Here is a 14,009-nt window from a genome sequence, read left to right as displayed (position 1 = left end):
GCTGCTGTTCAGCTCCTCCGTCAGCCAGGCGTCCGAAAAGCTTTCCCACCCTCTCCTTTGCCCAAAGACACACTGAGGGGGGGAGGGGTGGCCTATCTTGGGTTCCCAGGAAGGTAGCACAACAGGCACCCGGTTTTGTGCAGTTTTGGCTTGGAAAGGACCGCAGTAAGTCCGCTAATCCAGCCCCCTCCACTCAAGTGCAGAAGGTACTGCAGAAAACAGGGCAGCCCATTGCTGCAGCGCTTTAGAGCCTTCAGGGACAAACATGTCATAATTTTCCTTGAAAAAATGCAAAGACTCAGGCTAGCCATTTTAAAGCCCAAAACAGGATGTCTGAAAATGAGCCCCACCCGGCCACCTGTCCAGGGCAGGCATCCATCTGTCTTCAGACCTCTGGTGCTGCAGCCTAGCACCTCCACCCCCCACCTGACAATACGGTCTGCACTCCGGTTGCAGAGGTGGGGCCCCCAACTGCTCCTGCTCTGGCTGGGGTAGAATCCCACCCACCAGCTGAGTGCGGCATGAAGCAGGGGCAGGTACCAGTGACACGGAACTAGGCTGGGGATGGGGAAGTCACCGAGTCAATGACAATGTTCAAAGCCAGAGCTTCTCACTCACCTTCTGAGGCTTTGTCTTTGCCTCCCTGTCTCCACTCCTATTGGCATACAAAGGTGAATGAGATATCATCCCTGCCCGCCAGGGGTTCACAAGTGGGTAAGCGCCTTTGGGGGTTTAGGAAGAGGCTGCATAAAAATGGATGCTAAAATGCCTCAGAGCTCATATAAAACAAATCGGTTCATGAGATACACAGGGTGGGCAGGAAGATAATGTTTTCAGTGCACAGGGCTTACACAGAGGTCTGCTTCTAATTAATGAGGTTAATCAGGAAGTCACTGCAAAAGTTAATCATCTCAAAGGAGTTTGATCACACTACTCTCCTCAAAAACTGTCAACACCTTCTTATTGCTTAAAGCAATGGCTGTCTCCAGCCTGGCACTGGCCCTTCCTGTCCCTTACAGGGCTCAGCACAATGGCTTACACAGCACAGACATTCGAATTCAGTTAGCTTGGCAGAAGCCACAGAAGGCAGGGCTCTCGGTACTGGCCCGGCCCGGTGCCTCTTTCTGCAGGCTGTCAGAACTCGTTTCCCGGACCATTTTCCCTTCACCCACCTATAGTTTAAGTTAATTAAGTAGTTCTTAAGTATTGATGTGCATACTGAAGTTGGAGCCAGAGCTACAAAAAGGAACAGACTCTGTGACAGAGGACAGGAGACTCTTTTAAAAACTTCCTGCCCACAGTTACAAACTTAATTGTATTAGCATCCTCACGGGCCCCCAGCGAAGGCAGTATTTGCTGTCCTGCAGGCTGATCCAGCTCAGCTTTCAATCCTGTTATTCCCTGTTTGTTCTGAGTCTGGCTCCCTCCCTCAGGTGTCTTTATCCTCTCCTTTTCTATTGAATTCTTCCCTTGAGAACTTAGGTAATATTTTTAAAGATCTTATTTATTTATTTTTAGAGAGAAGGGAAGGAAGGGAGCAAGAGAGGGAGACAAACGTCAGTGTGTGAGAGATACATCAATTGGTTGCCTCTCGCGCTCCCCCAGCTGGGGAACGGGCCCACAATCCAGGCATGGCCCTGACTGGGAATCGAACCAGCAACCCTTCAGTTCACAGGCCGGCACAAGCCGGGGTACACTTAGATATTTTAAGTCACCGTATTCCTTTTATAAAACTCCAAAATATCCTTAAACCTCTCATTCCCTTCCAGAACTCCCCTATCTCTCCTCCCATTTGGAGCCAAGTTCCAGGAAAGGGTTATCTATAACTCCCTCCTGCTTCCACCTCCTTATCTTCCATTCCCTTGGCTCTGCTTCTGTTCTCCGGCTCTGCTTCTGTTCTCCGGGAGCGGCAGCACCAGGGAAACCAGGCAACGAGAGCGTTTCTGGAAGGGGAGCATTGAATGTCCTAGAAATGTCCAGTCAGAAAAGGCCTGGAAAAAAAACACTGGCCCTGGCATCTGCGCAGCCACAGACGCCCTCTTAGGAGAGAGGTTTTAGTGAGCTCCCCTTGGACACGGGGAGAGGAAATGATACCCTGGAGAACGAACCGGACCATTCATACAGAAATTGGTGGTGAAGAAAGGGGAGAAAAAGGAAAGTCAAGCAGAGTCAAGGGGAGGTTTTTTTTCCTAGTTTAACCTGAACATCCTTGTGCCTTATTTTGTTGTTAATGGTTTTTGACCGGAGGGAAGGCGCCAGTCAAGGAAGGAGTAGAGATAAAGGGAGATCAGAGGAGTTAGGAAGGAACGGGATAAATCCTGAGAGAGAAGAACGAGTCTGGGACAGATTACAGGTCTTCACCTGGCGGGAGGGGGGGCGGGGGCGGGTTGAGTGAATTATTGACCTGGGGAGCCAGCTGGAGGATGTTCTGTCCTAATGGCCCCTAGGATCCCTGTGAAAATATGGTGCCCTATTTCAGCTCCCCAAAACCCATTTATCTACTTTCCTTGACTAAAGAAGAGATGAGGAAAGAGGATGTTTTTCTTGAAAAACACTAGCTACTGTGTATATAGCACTAAATAAAACAGGAGGAGAGATGGAGAAGACAGGCACAAAGGAATCAGCCCCGCGCAGCTCCTTTGAATGAGCCCGGGGAGCCAGATGACCGCGAAAGATGACCTGCACCCGTCAGACTGGACCAAACGCTCCACGAAGGCGGGGTATGAGTGTCTTGTCTACTGTGGCCTCCACGGCGTCTAGTTCAATGCCCCGTCCTTGGCACGAGCTCAGTAAGAGTGTGTTAGACAAGTGGAGAAAAATTCAAACACCTGGGCTTTTTTAGCTTTTTGATCAAGGTTAAGAACAGCTGTTTCCATGAGCATGTGATCTGTGACCTGTGCCGTTACACGGGGCCCCCTGCTCGGCTCACCTGAAGTTGTAGATCGCGGTTTTTCTTTCTGAAAATATGCTTCATACTCTCTGTAGACAATCTTCTTAAAGGAAGTTGCAAAAGGATTCAAACTGGAAACAATACGAAAATTACTTCGAAAGGTATACATGACATCTACTTCTCACACTGCAAGAAAAGGGCCTCTCGTGTCCTCAGACTTGTACTAGGAACAAGAGCATTTTCAACTGTATTTTAGAGACCCAGAGTGCTTTAAATATGAAGAATAAGTGAAGTTGACAAAAATAATTATCGCCCTCTTCAAGAATAGTCTCTTGTGGTAATCATTCCATCACAAAGGAAGTCTGCCCTAACTAATCCTGTTACTCAGAATCCATTTTCTAAAGAAGAATCCAAGATCACAGTGTGAACCCAAATTTTTTAAGTTTCGATATTAAGTGATTAAAAGTATGATCAAAGCTTTTATGAATAAACACGCGGGCTATTTTCAGCTGGTCAGTCAAATGCAGTGGTAAGCTACTGGGGCACACCGTGAAGAGCTATTGTGGATTCGGGGAGCCCTGTTTCCGGTGGAGAAGTTGCTATGGCTCACGAAGCGAAATCCCTCGGATTCATTCTGGGGACAAACAAACAAGTGGGAAAGCGAACGCTTGGAAAGCTCAAGTAACTTGTCCAAGGAGAAGCAGTTGATAAATGCTGGAGCCAAGATTCAAAAAAGAGAAACTTTTGGAATCATGGTAAAGAAGTCACAGAGGAGGTGGGGGAGGAGGCAGGGGCAGTGCCGGGATGACTCCCCCCACCCCTGTGTTCTGTGTCTCTGAGGATGCAGGACCCCTGGTGTAGGCCATTCAGAACAAGTTCTTAACTTAAGCAGCCCGGCACACAGGTTAGATTTGTCACGGGAAAGCACTGGAGAGGAACGACAGGACTTGAGGCTCAAACACACTGAGACTTGGTCTGGGTTAGCATTCTAGGGTTTGGACTCAATAATTGATACCAGTGGAGTGGCCTTTCCCAGAATTCTGGAAACGCAGCCACAGAGCGAGAAGGCAGGGTGCCCAGCGACCGCTCCCTCTGGCTCACATGTGACTCAGGCTTTCGCCCTGTGTGGCTTTTGTGCCTGCTATTGCCAGCACCAATCAGGGGTGAAAGACCAAACCTCCAAGCCTGAGCTCAGCGGCCACAGAAAAGCCAGCCACCCACGCTGCGTCCTGCCCAGGAGCAGGGGAGATCAGTGCTGGACGGGCTCTTCTCTTCCTTGGGGCTTCAGTTAGTGGCAGTTCCCTAACTGTGGGGGTGACCTGGGTTATCACCTGGAAGTGCAATACTGAAGATGATTTCTTTTAAAAAGAGAGATTTCTTATTATACAAGACCAAGGGAATATGTATGGCCCTCCAAAATCATGCTTACACAGAACATTTTAAGAGGGTTAAGATTATACCTAAAAGACTCTTAAAATGTTACAATATCTCTTGGTAGATCGCTTTGTAATTGTAAAAGAGGAACACATCTTTCGCAATCATTCAAAGTGTGATGTTTAGTTTAAAAAAATTGAGTCACCCCAAGAGGCTTACCATTAAAATAATAAAAATATAATCAACTGGAAATATCGAGTGGGTCCTATAATTTGTCTCATTTCTAGGAAGTCTTACTTTTAGCCTCCCAATTAGGAAAAAATCTTTGCAACTCAAAGATAGACTTTTATTATTTAAAAGTCCTCTTAGCTGTAGCTGCCTTTTAATAGTGACGCCTCCCAAAGCCTCGGGGTAGAACGCACACCATGGAGTGATTGAGGGAGAACAATGAAGAGTCAGATGAAGTAGAAAAGGGTGAAAGGATAAAAATGTTGCATTTTCATGGACTGGTAATGTTGTGAAAGCCATTTATGAGAAAACAACAAAACGAGGGCAATTGCTGTTGGATAATCTGCTCGCAGCAAAGTACAGGGTGAACGCCCGTCTTCATTTTTAGAAGACGAAGCTGTGTAGAGGATGGAGTAAATAATATATAACTAGAAGTTGCATAAAAATACCAGACTTCTAAAATGCTAGAACAGGAGGCTACAGAAGGCTAACAAGGGGGTGGGAGCCTGGTGGTTTTGAATCAATCAATATATCAAACCAACAATCAATCAGACTAACAAAACTGTTTATCAGCAAACTCTTGCAAGTAGCATCTAGCCAATCAAACTGAGTATTTTCTACATCCTCAGAGTGATACACTGTATTATTGGAGGCAGGATTAGCAAAGGGAATGCTGTCTGAAGAAACAGACTGTGCTCCCTGGAGAAGCCGGCCAGGGACGCCACACCCGCCTTACCTGTGGTTTGTGAGCTCAGGGTGGTAGTTCCAGCTGATGCCCTGAGCAGCCACATAGAACTGCCTTAGCCGCGCGGCTTCAGCCCCCATGCTCCCCGCGCCTGCCCAGCTAGAGCCCAGGACCACCAGGACCCAGAGGCATGGGCAGCCTGGGGACATGGTTCCTTTCCTGCTCCTGCCCTCGGCTACCCCCAGGGCCTGGGCAGAGCTTCCTCCGCCACCGACTGTGCCGCGTCGCTGTGTGTCCGCTGCAGTGAGCTCTGGGAGGCTGTGGGTGGCAGCATCCTCCCCTGCAGCTTCCCCAGGCTCCACAGCAACAGCAGCCTCGGGCTGTCCCCGCCCCCGAAGGCCTTTCCAGGCTAGGGGGACAGGGGAGGAGGGGCGGGGGATGCGGCTAGGTCACTGCCCCTGGTGACAAGAGGTAATAGGGAGGGCAACCAGCCTAGTGACTGTTTTACTATGGGTGAAGAAAGGGCGGAGCTCAGAGGCTCCAGCAGGTGAGGCTGGGCCCAGGGATTCTTACAACGGGGGGCAAAGCTGTATCCCCGGGCTTCTAGATGCTGGGCCACAGAGCAGCAACCCCTCACCCCCCTTAAAAACTGCCAGGAGCAAAGTTCACACTTGCCACACCCTCGGTAACTCCCCATGCCTTGGGACCCACACCTTTAACCACAGCACTCTCCTGCTCTAAGGAAAGGGCTTTGTGCACTGTACGCGGCACAGAAATGTGTCCCCAGGTGGTGAGGAAGCCAGGGGACTAGCACGTGACCAGGGCCTGCCAGCCAGGTCCACATCACTGACTTCTGCGTACGCAGTTCTGCCCTGACAAGGTCCTGCCTCCAGGCCAGCGAAGGCGGCCGTGGGCAGGGGGCTCAGAGTGTGGCTGAGAGAGGCAGTAGATCGGCTTCAGGCCCACTCACTAGCTGTGTGTGTCGTGGTGGATAAGTCAGTCAGCCTCTTTGGAGCTCAGGTTTGCCGTTTGCTCCGTAGGGGTGATAACATTAGCTTTCCCTGATAGGGCTGCGGGGGGCAGGTAAGCAAATACTGCGAAACGTGTGATTCCTGGCAGTTGGAAAGCGCTGAGCGTGTGTTCGTTACTAGGATTGTATTTCTCCTGCCTCCAGGGCCCCTTCTGCTTCTTGGACGATCTGTTCCGCACGGCCTGAAAATCTTGTGTTGCTGCTGATGGAGGAACAGAGAATTGTATTGTCTGAAGCATCAGGATGACTGGTCCTAAGTTCCCGAATCTACATGTCGCCTAAGCTTCTATCTTAAGATTTGTCCCAGTGGATTGGATTGACTCGATTGTCACCCAGCGCCTTGTGTGAGGTCCCAGCGATGCCAGGCTCAACAGCCTCACCCCCTACACACAATCTTCTGCCTTTGTTCCTTTGCTGACATTATTTCTACCAACTTAGAATGCCCGTTCTGTGCACTCGTTAAAGTGCAGTCGGACGGAGTTCTGCTGTCTCCTTGATCCTGGGCCCGAGTGGACTTTCCCATTTTGTGAGCTCCTCCAACACTATTCAAATGACAGATCATGTTGACCACCCTTTAGTACTTTGGGTGGGTGTCTGTCATCTCCCTAGCTAGATCATAAGCTATTTCAGAGCGGGACACCCCTCTGTGTCTGCAATATCAGATTCCCCGGGGAGCTTTTGCAAAATGTGATTCAGACTCCAGGGACAGGGCTGAGCACCATCGTGCTGTGAGACCCACCCTAGAGGTGGGCAGTCCGAGATGCCAGTGGCACTCTACCAGAGCACGGTGTCCCTCAACCCCAAGCTTACTACCAAAGTCCTTGCAAAATTCTTGTGACCTTGAATTAGACTGTTCCGCCGCTTTTATTTGCAGGTTTGCCTGTGTGCCGTTCAGTCTGCGTGACGTGTCTACTGCCTCACGTTTCCCAGAGACCAGAGAGCTGCGTGCGCCTCTCTACGTTCCGTTTGATTGGCTCCAGATGACCGCTGTGTGACTTTCAACAACCTGTTTATTGAACGTGGGACTTAAAGAACGTGTGGAACACATCTGTTCTTCCCTGTAGGACGTTCAGGTGATGAAGACCCCTGGTGCTTCTCTGGTTTTCTCCTTGTGGGGAGGTGGTACAATATATACTTTCTGACCGACCAAAGGGTCAGCTGGTAAAGGGGACAGTGGTAACTCTGAATTACATCAATGTAAACAAAGTGATGGACCCGGACCTCATCAAACAAAACATCGAATGATAGAACATGGCATTTGGGGGGAAGCCTGTTAATGACACATTAGAGTATTGGTCTTTGGGGGAGAGTGGCAAGTGGGGGGACCAGCTACAGTGGCCTGTGCCTTCCTGTCCTCATCCTCGGTCTTCTGCAGCGTCCCTGGAAGCCTCAGCAGCAGAGGTCTAAGAGGCATCACCAACAGCCGCACCGGAGACCCCTGAGACCTTACAGACATTGCCTCCGGCCAGAGACACCCTTCCTGCCTTCCGAAAAAGTACAGGATGCCTCCCTCCAGCCCCCAAAATAAAGAGGTGCTTTCATGTCTCCACAGTGTGGTCTTCTGGTGACTCAGATGCTCCAGTCTTTGGCTAATTAGGACTCCAAGTGACGGCCAGGGCAAAGCCCACAGAGCACACTGCCTGCTGGCTGTGCTGCAGGAAGAGGAGAGGTGGAGCAGGAAGGGTGGTGGGTGCGGAGTTCGGGCTTGTGGCGCAGTCCCTCTGCTCCGGTCCAGAGTGAATGCCATGTTCTTCATTCACAAATATTCACAGAAAACTGCAGCAAACACACTCCAGTTTGTCAAGTCTACAGAAGCCTGACACTCAACGACAGGAATCTCTGAGGCTGAGTGACCAGGAGGAGGACAGGTCCTTGAAAACAAACCAAAATAAATTAAAATAATTACATTTCCTTAAAAATATATAAAAGAGGAAGAAAGCAAGCAAGCAAGCAAGCAAGCTATCTCTCATCGTATCTGAGGCCCACTATAATCTTTTTGGATTCCAGATTTTCTGCCACCTAGACCACTTTTTGTAGGAAATCCAGCTACCCACAGAGCTCTTTGGGAGGGAGAAGGGGCCAGGCTATTTCCGTTTGCCCAGCAGGCCAACACGGGGCCTTGGCTCCATGGAAGTTTGTAAAATTCTCCCAGCGGTCAAGACGTCTGGTCATCAAGCCACTGTGCCCACACCACCCAGGAGTCGTGAAAGGGCATACTGTCCATCCTGATGTAAGTGAGGTCTCACTGGACCGTGGCTATCCTGGAGATGGAAGCCCTCACACGGACCCACCACTGCCATACCTGTGCCCTACGCCGACACAATCTCCTTCATGGCTTGACGTTTTAATACACATGTAAAATTTAACTCACGATTATATAAAGAAAAGTCAAGCTTTAAAACCTTTCCCTTCCCACTACTGTTCTATTCCCTTTAAAAATGTCGTCATAGGTAACTTACCTTAAGGGCTTGGGTCGAATGCAGCGTTCGTGAAAACTCCGTATGTTCCCAGTTGGCTAAAGAACAGAAAGACCATGGTGACCGGCCACACGGTGCACAGCCCCTGACCACAGTCCAGCACATAGTTTCTCTGGGCTGTGGGTTACCGCACCGCCCCCCCCCCCACCCCGCCGGAATTCTGCTCTAAAGGGGAAAGGAGAAGTGCCAACGAGATTTTCTAGATCCCACCTAACAGCGCTGGGAAGTTGGCGTGGCACTGTGTACCCAGGTGAACCTGTGTTGATGCTGTTGGTACTGAACACCCTCTATGCCCTCTGCGGGGCTGCAGGTTCTTCTCGGTGAGAAGAAATCCGTCCCAATCCCCAGCCTTGATTCTGGATGCCCTGGCACTGGTGTTCAAAGTGTGGTTGTAGTGCCCCTCAGGGCATTTTTTAATTTTCGTAATGATCAAGGGATCTGTGGACCCTTAGGGGCAGGGGCCAGGACCCTGGATGTCCTGATATGCACCGGAGGCAGAGGAATTGTCCTGCATTCCATCCACCTTCCGAATATGTGCGCAATGTTCATGTAGGCGAAAACCTCGGAGCCTGGAACGTCTCTGCTTTACATATAGATAGTGTGGTTTTGTTTGGGTGTGGGGTTTTTTGGTTTTTTATTTTTTGGATCTTCTAAAATGCAACTGCTATGTGACTTGAGGGAAGATTTTAACAGATTTTCCAAGCGTTTACCAGTTTGCATCATTTTAAAAATCAAGTTGGCAATGCCTTTTGAGCCACTCTTACAATCTTCCTGTCCGTTCTCCTCTGCGGCTGTGCCTTCCTAGTCATTGTACCGGAAGGCGCAGGCCTCCATGACCTCGCGGCATCCGCCAGGGCGGCCAGCGCCCCAGCTCCAGCAGTGGTGCCTGCTGTTTCTCCTTCATACTGCAGTTATGGTGCTGATGGGTTTTTAAAAACTTGTGTAGTTAGGGTATATTATCTGTGTGTTTTAATTCAGAATTCAAAAGGTTTGTCGCAAGGAGGGAGTGTTGCGTATAACCATTCTGACATGTTATGGTGAATTAGAAAGTCAGACTAGAAAAATTAACTCAATCATAAAACATTTCCTTCTTACCTGTGAGGGTTCAAGGGGCTTTTCCCATCATCTGAAAAGAGCAAGAGGACGCAAATGATTGATTTAAAGGAAGAAAACAAGGGGAAGGGGAAAGGTCGTCTGTGATAGGAATTACTGGGGAAAGCCGCTAGGCAGACTGATTTTCAGATGGCCTCATTAGAAGGAGCGGATTGGGAACAGTCTCTCCCTGAGAGGTAGGACCTGCCTGTTTTAGGCTAAACCAGACTTTTGCCCATGTAACTCCAGGGTCCTCTCATCTTTGTCCTCTTCCCTTTCAGTGACAACCTCCCCTCCTACGTCTGGTGCCCGCCTGCCTTCAGCCTCGTGACCGTGTTTGGTGACTGTTGAGATCACTGGTTCTCAAAACCCACCTCCTTGGCACTTGAGGTTGGTCCCCCTCGTTCATCCTGTGTCACACTCCCTCAGCCATCAGTTGGCAAGTTAATTACATTAACAAGCCCACCTCAACGCAACAGTGACTGTCTCCCCCTCCCTGGTAACACATGGAATCAGGGGCCTCCTGTCTTAACCCTGACCGTGAACTCTGACCGTGGGAACTTAAGACTCAGCAGCAGGCCTGTTGGTTGAAGCATCTCATGCCTAAAGGGTTTTAAAATATTAGGTCAAAGGAAGATGAATTAGTGTATTTGGTCCAGAGCATTACTGAGCCTTTAATGTGATAATGAACGTGCATTCTGAATTTGCAAGAGAATATAGTAGGCAGATCATCCTATTCTTTGACCACAGAATCCTAGAAAGTTTAAAGTCAAATTGGGACAGGTCAAGGGAAAATCCCCGATCCTCACAAATACACTTATTTTTTATTAAAGATTATTGGGGAACGAGTGGCTGCTGCGCGTCCCTCTCCTTGCTTCAGAGGGCTTCCTAGAAATGTCTCCAAACTTGAGGAAGAACTTGGGGAAAACGCAGGGAGACTTTGGTTCCCATGCGGTTATGGAGGACAGGTCCAGAGCCTGGGAGCTCTTGCCCGCCGCCTGCTGGGTTTGCCTAAGCAAGCCCGGATGCTGCACCCAGGGGCTGGGTGGGGGTCTCTGGTTTTTACACGGTGTCTATTGTCTCTTTGTCTATTGTCCCACTCACCCACACACAGGGGAGTACCTGGAGGAACTTTAGAAAATGAACCTCAACACAGTGACAGCTGCATGGCCTGAGGGAGCATAACAGTAGTGGAGACTGGGAGGCGGAGTCAGACCTCCTTAACTCCAGGAGAACTCTGGCTGGTACTTTGGACAGAGCCACTCCCAGTTACCTGGACCTGAGTGTTCCTGACCCCTCTGATGCCCCTGGAATGATGAAGAGCCCCGTTTGCTTATTGAAAGACGTTTGGGAACTAAGCCTCGGAGGCAGGCAGAGAAAGGACGTTCTGACCCTGAAGAAATGGTTCCCTTCGTGTATTCCCTAGGCCAGAGCTGTTTTTGTAGGAGAGTCTGATAAACACGGCTTCCCTTAGAGGGTCTCCATCCCTTTCAGTCCCTTCCCTGCTGAAGCCCTGCACTTGCACCAGGAGAGCACACACACCCTCTTAGCTTCTCACACCCAGGCGTGAATAGGGCAGCAGCGCTTTGTGCCTCTAGCTTCAGGTCTCACCTCCCCGGAGATTCAGATGCACTAAACTGCTGAACACAGCACTTCCCCTGAGGTTTCACCCTTTGAGGTCTTTTCATGCCTCATTCCCTCCGCTGGAACTCTGTTTCTACTTTTTTATCCCTGTGGTAAAGTCCTTCTTAATCTTCAAAGTTAAGCTTTAAAAGAGCCTTTCTGACCTATGGGTCTGCTTGGGCCCCTCTGTTTTGTGTCCCAGTAACACTCAGGTTGTAGGCTTGTCCTAGTGCAGTACTACCTTCAGGGGTAACACGGATTTCCCTGTGTATCTCCCCCGCTGGGTCACCAGGGACCGTCATTCTGGGTCCCGCTACCCAACACAGTAGATCGGTACGTGGCTGGGGTGGGGAAGAACAGCGAGGGGAGTGGAGGAGAGAAGCAGGATGCTGTTTTAATTCAATTTGGTGTGACTGAAGGCCAGAGGCCCCAAATGCCAATGTGCCTTTGGAGGGGCGGAATGCTGAAAAACTCAGATTTCCAAGCCCGTATTCAGGTCTCCTAAACGAGGATCTGTATTTGTATAAAGTTCTTCATTTCTAAAAAAGGTGATTCCCCCAGGCAGTCAGCTGTCAAGGTCACTTCTCTTGGCCCTGTTTTCTTCTAATGCAAATGTTTTCAACCGTGAACTGCTGAAGCTGTGCCTTCTCTGCCCCACCCCCCATCACAGGAAAGAAGAAGAGAAGGAGAAGACTCTTTCCTATTTACCTTTCTGTCTGCGACGCCTTCTTAGCAGAGCCAGGAGGGTCCCACCTATTGCCAAGCCTGTTGCAGAGGCCACTGCCCCCCCAAAGTAAGTCAGAGCTTCCTGGATAGTCAGAGGGGCCGCTGCAAAGCAAACACATGTGTGCAAGGCTTAGAAGTGTACTGTGCAAAAGGCCGTCCTCCCAGAAGGGGCCCACGAATTCTAAGAGGTGAGATCAAGTAGGGTCACCTTGGAAGTCATAAACCACCTTTTATCCCTAACGCTTAAATATCAAACACAATTTTCAAAGGAGTCAGGGTAAGGACGTAATAAAAGGAATTAAACGATTAAATGGTAGACACAAGGAATGGAAGTTTGGGCAAATAAAATAAACCGCGGGTAACTTTTGTTATAATGAAAATTATAGTTATACCAGAAAAACTAGTCATGACAAGCTGTAGAGAAAAAAATTTTTAAAAAATGATGGATGGATGAAATAAACCTTCAAACAGAGGGAGCGTAATTAAGGAAGATCTGTGGTATTTTCAGGTTTTAGAGGTACATGATAAAGTTCTCCCGAGATGAATCAGGAATCTGCATAAAATAACCTTCAGTTTAACATAATTTGAGACGGGATCGGGTGCGTTCAGAGTGGCGAGGCTGCAGACAGTTGAAAACAATTGGAAACTTCAAGGTGTATGACCCCTGGATTGTAGAGACACGAGAGGACTCATTTCATAAATCTCAGCTGAGAAAAGGGAGTGGCGATTGTCTGCACGGGGTCATTGATTTTAGTTCCCCCCCGCTCTGTATAAGGCAAGAAATCGCCTCATTGATTCATTGTGAAACGCTCATTACGTGCAGGGAAAACCCAGTGACAGAAAGTGAGACCCACAGAAACACACAAAGAAGAAACACAGATTTTGCTCTTCCCCGCATCGGCGTGGCGTCCTGAACCGCAGCACCACCTCACCTTGGCAGGTGGGCACGGCCGCGGACCACTGGCCGGTGTGTCGGCATGCTGTCCTCGCCGAGCCATTAAGCGGCTGTCCCTCTGGACAGTGGAAGGTGCAGGTTGACCCATAGCTGAACTGTCCCCAAGGGTTCGAGCAGTTCACCAGCAGGGGTTCCACAACAGGCAGCTCGGAGCATTTGACAGCTGCAGAAAAAGAAAAAAAAAAGTGCAGGAAAACAAATGTGCCCATTGAAGGTGAAAGAGACTCTGGTTTCATCTGCAACCTGCCTGACAGCGCAGCACGTGAGACAGACTGCGCAAGGTCAGAGAGGAGAGGAGGCCCTCCCAACCTCTGGGGGCACGCTGGCGCCCCCAACATCATACGTGTACCACGAATGCCATGCAGACGGTGAGAGCCAAAGAACCGGGGTGGGCCCAGCATAGCACCCAAACACGCCTGCTAACAGATCAATCGATCTTGCCCAGGAAAACACTCTAAAGTTTTGCTTCTCAAAATTGCTATTGTCTTAAATGTTATTACAGTTGGCAATTAGCTGGCATGGCCACACGTGTTATTAAATATTATTAAAATATTTAGTAAGCGTTCGAGCACCGCTGGGTTCGGGAAGTTTGAAAGCGGTAGAGACCACCACCCTCTTGAAACTATTTTTTTTTCTGGGAACTTCAAGTTATGCACCCTAATCTGTGGATAGGAAGCTAAAGCTCAAGAAATTAAATGCAATCCAAATAAACACTGAGAAGTGGGGACATGTGCAAAGCACTGTGCTCGCTGTAGGGGGGCAGAAAGCTGAGATGACGTAGTGCTTCGTGCGTGGGGTGACAGGCCTTCGGGAGGTGCCATGTGTGTCTTTTTGTTTAGGTTCGCGTCATGCACACATGGCACGTTCACCTTGTCACATAATCACCAGAATTGCAGCTTCTATGTTGTCATTCATGTAGCTGGCTTATG

The 14,009-nt window shown here is 49.4% G+C and overlaps 2 protein-coding genes across 3 annotated transcripts in view; both read right to left on the bottom strand.

Moving 5' to 3' along the window:
- The window catches only part of F5 (coagulation factor V), a 50,810-nt gene extending 45,301 nt beyond the window's left edge, over positions 1-5,509 (bottom strand). Inside the window, exons 1-2 of the mRNA XM_024551927.4 lie at positions 5,229-5,509; positions 2,930-3,021 (exon numbers count right to left, since the gene is read on the bottom strand). Coding sequence (XP_024407695.2) covers positions 2,930-3,021; positions 5,229-5,386 — 250 coding nt within the window. The 5' untranslated portion in view covers positions 5,387-5,509. The remainder of the gene's footprint in view (positions 1-2,929; positions 3,022-5,228) is intronic.
- Positions 5,510-7,210: 1,701 nt separating this feature from the next.
- SELP (selectin P) overlaps positions 7,211-14,009 on the bottom strand; it is a 34,088-nt gene continuing 27,289 nt past the window's right edge. For both annotated transcript variants that reach the window (XM_045189756.2, XM_045189760.2), the window contains exons 12-16: positions 13,058-13,243; positions 12,108-12,227; positions 9,780-9,810; positions 8,667-8,722; positions 7,211-8,078 (exon numbers count right to left, since the gene is read on the bottom strand). In XM_045189756.2, coding sequence (XP_045045691.2) covers positions 8,668-8,722; positions 9,780-9,810; positions 12,108-12,227; positions 13,058-13,243 — 392 coding nt within the window. In that variant the 3' untranslated portion in view covers positions 7,211-8,078; position 8,667. The remainder of the gene's footprint in view (positions 8,079-8,666; positions 8,723-9,779; positions 9,811-12,107; positions 12,228-13,057; positions 13,244-14,009) is intronic.

This window comes from Desmodus rotundus, chromosome 12 (genome assembly GCF_022682495.2).
Source record: "Desmodus rotundus isolate HL8 chromosome 12, HLdesRot8A.1, whole genome shotgun sequence".
Taxonomy (NCBI): Eukaryota; Metazoa; Chordata; class Mammalia; order Chiroptera; family Phyllostomidae; genus Desmodus; species Desmodus rotundus.
This window is presented reverse-complemented; position numbering and strand designations above follow the sequence as displayed.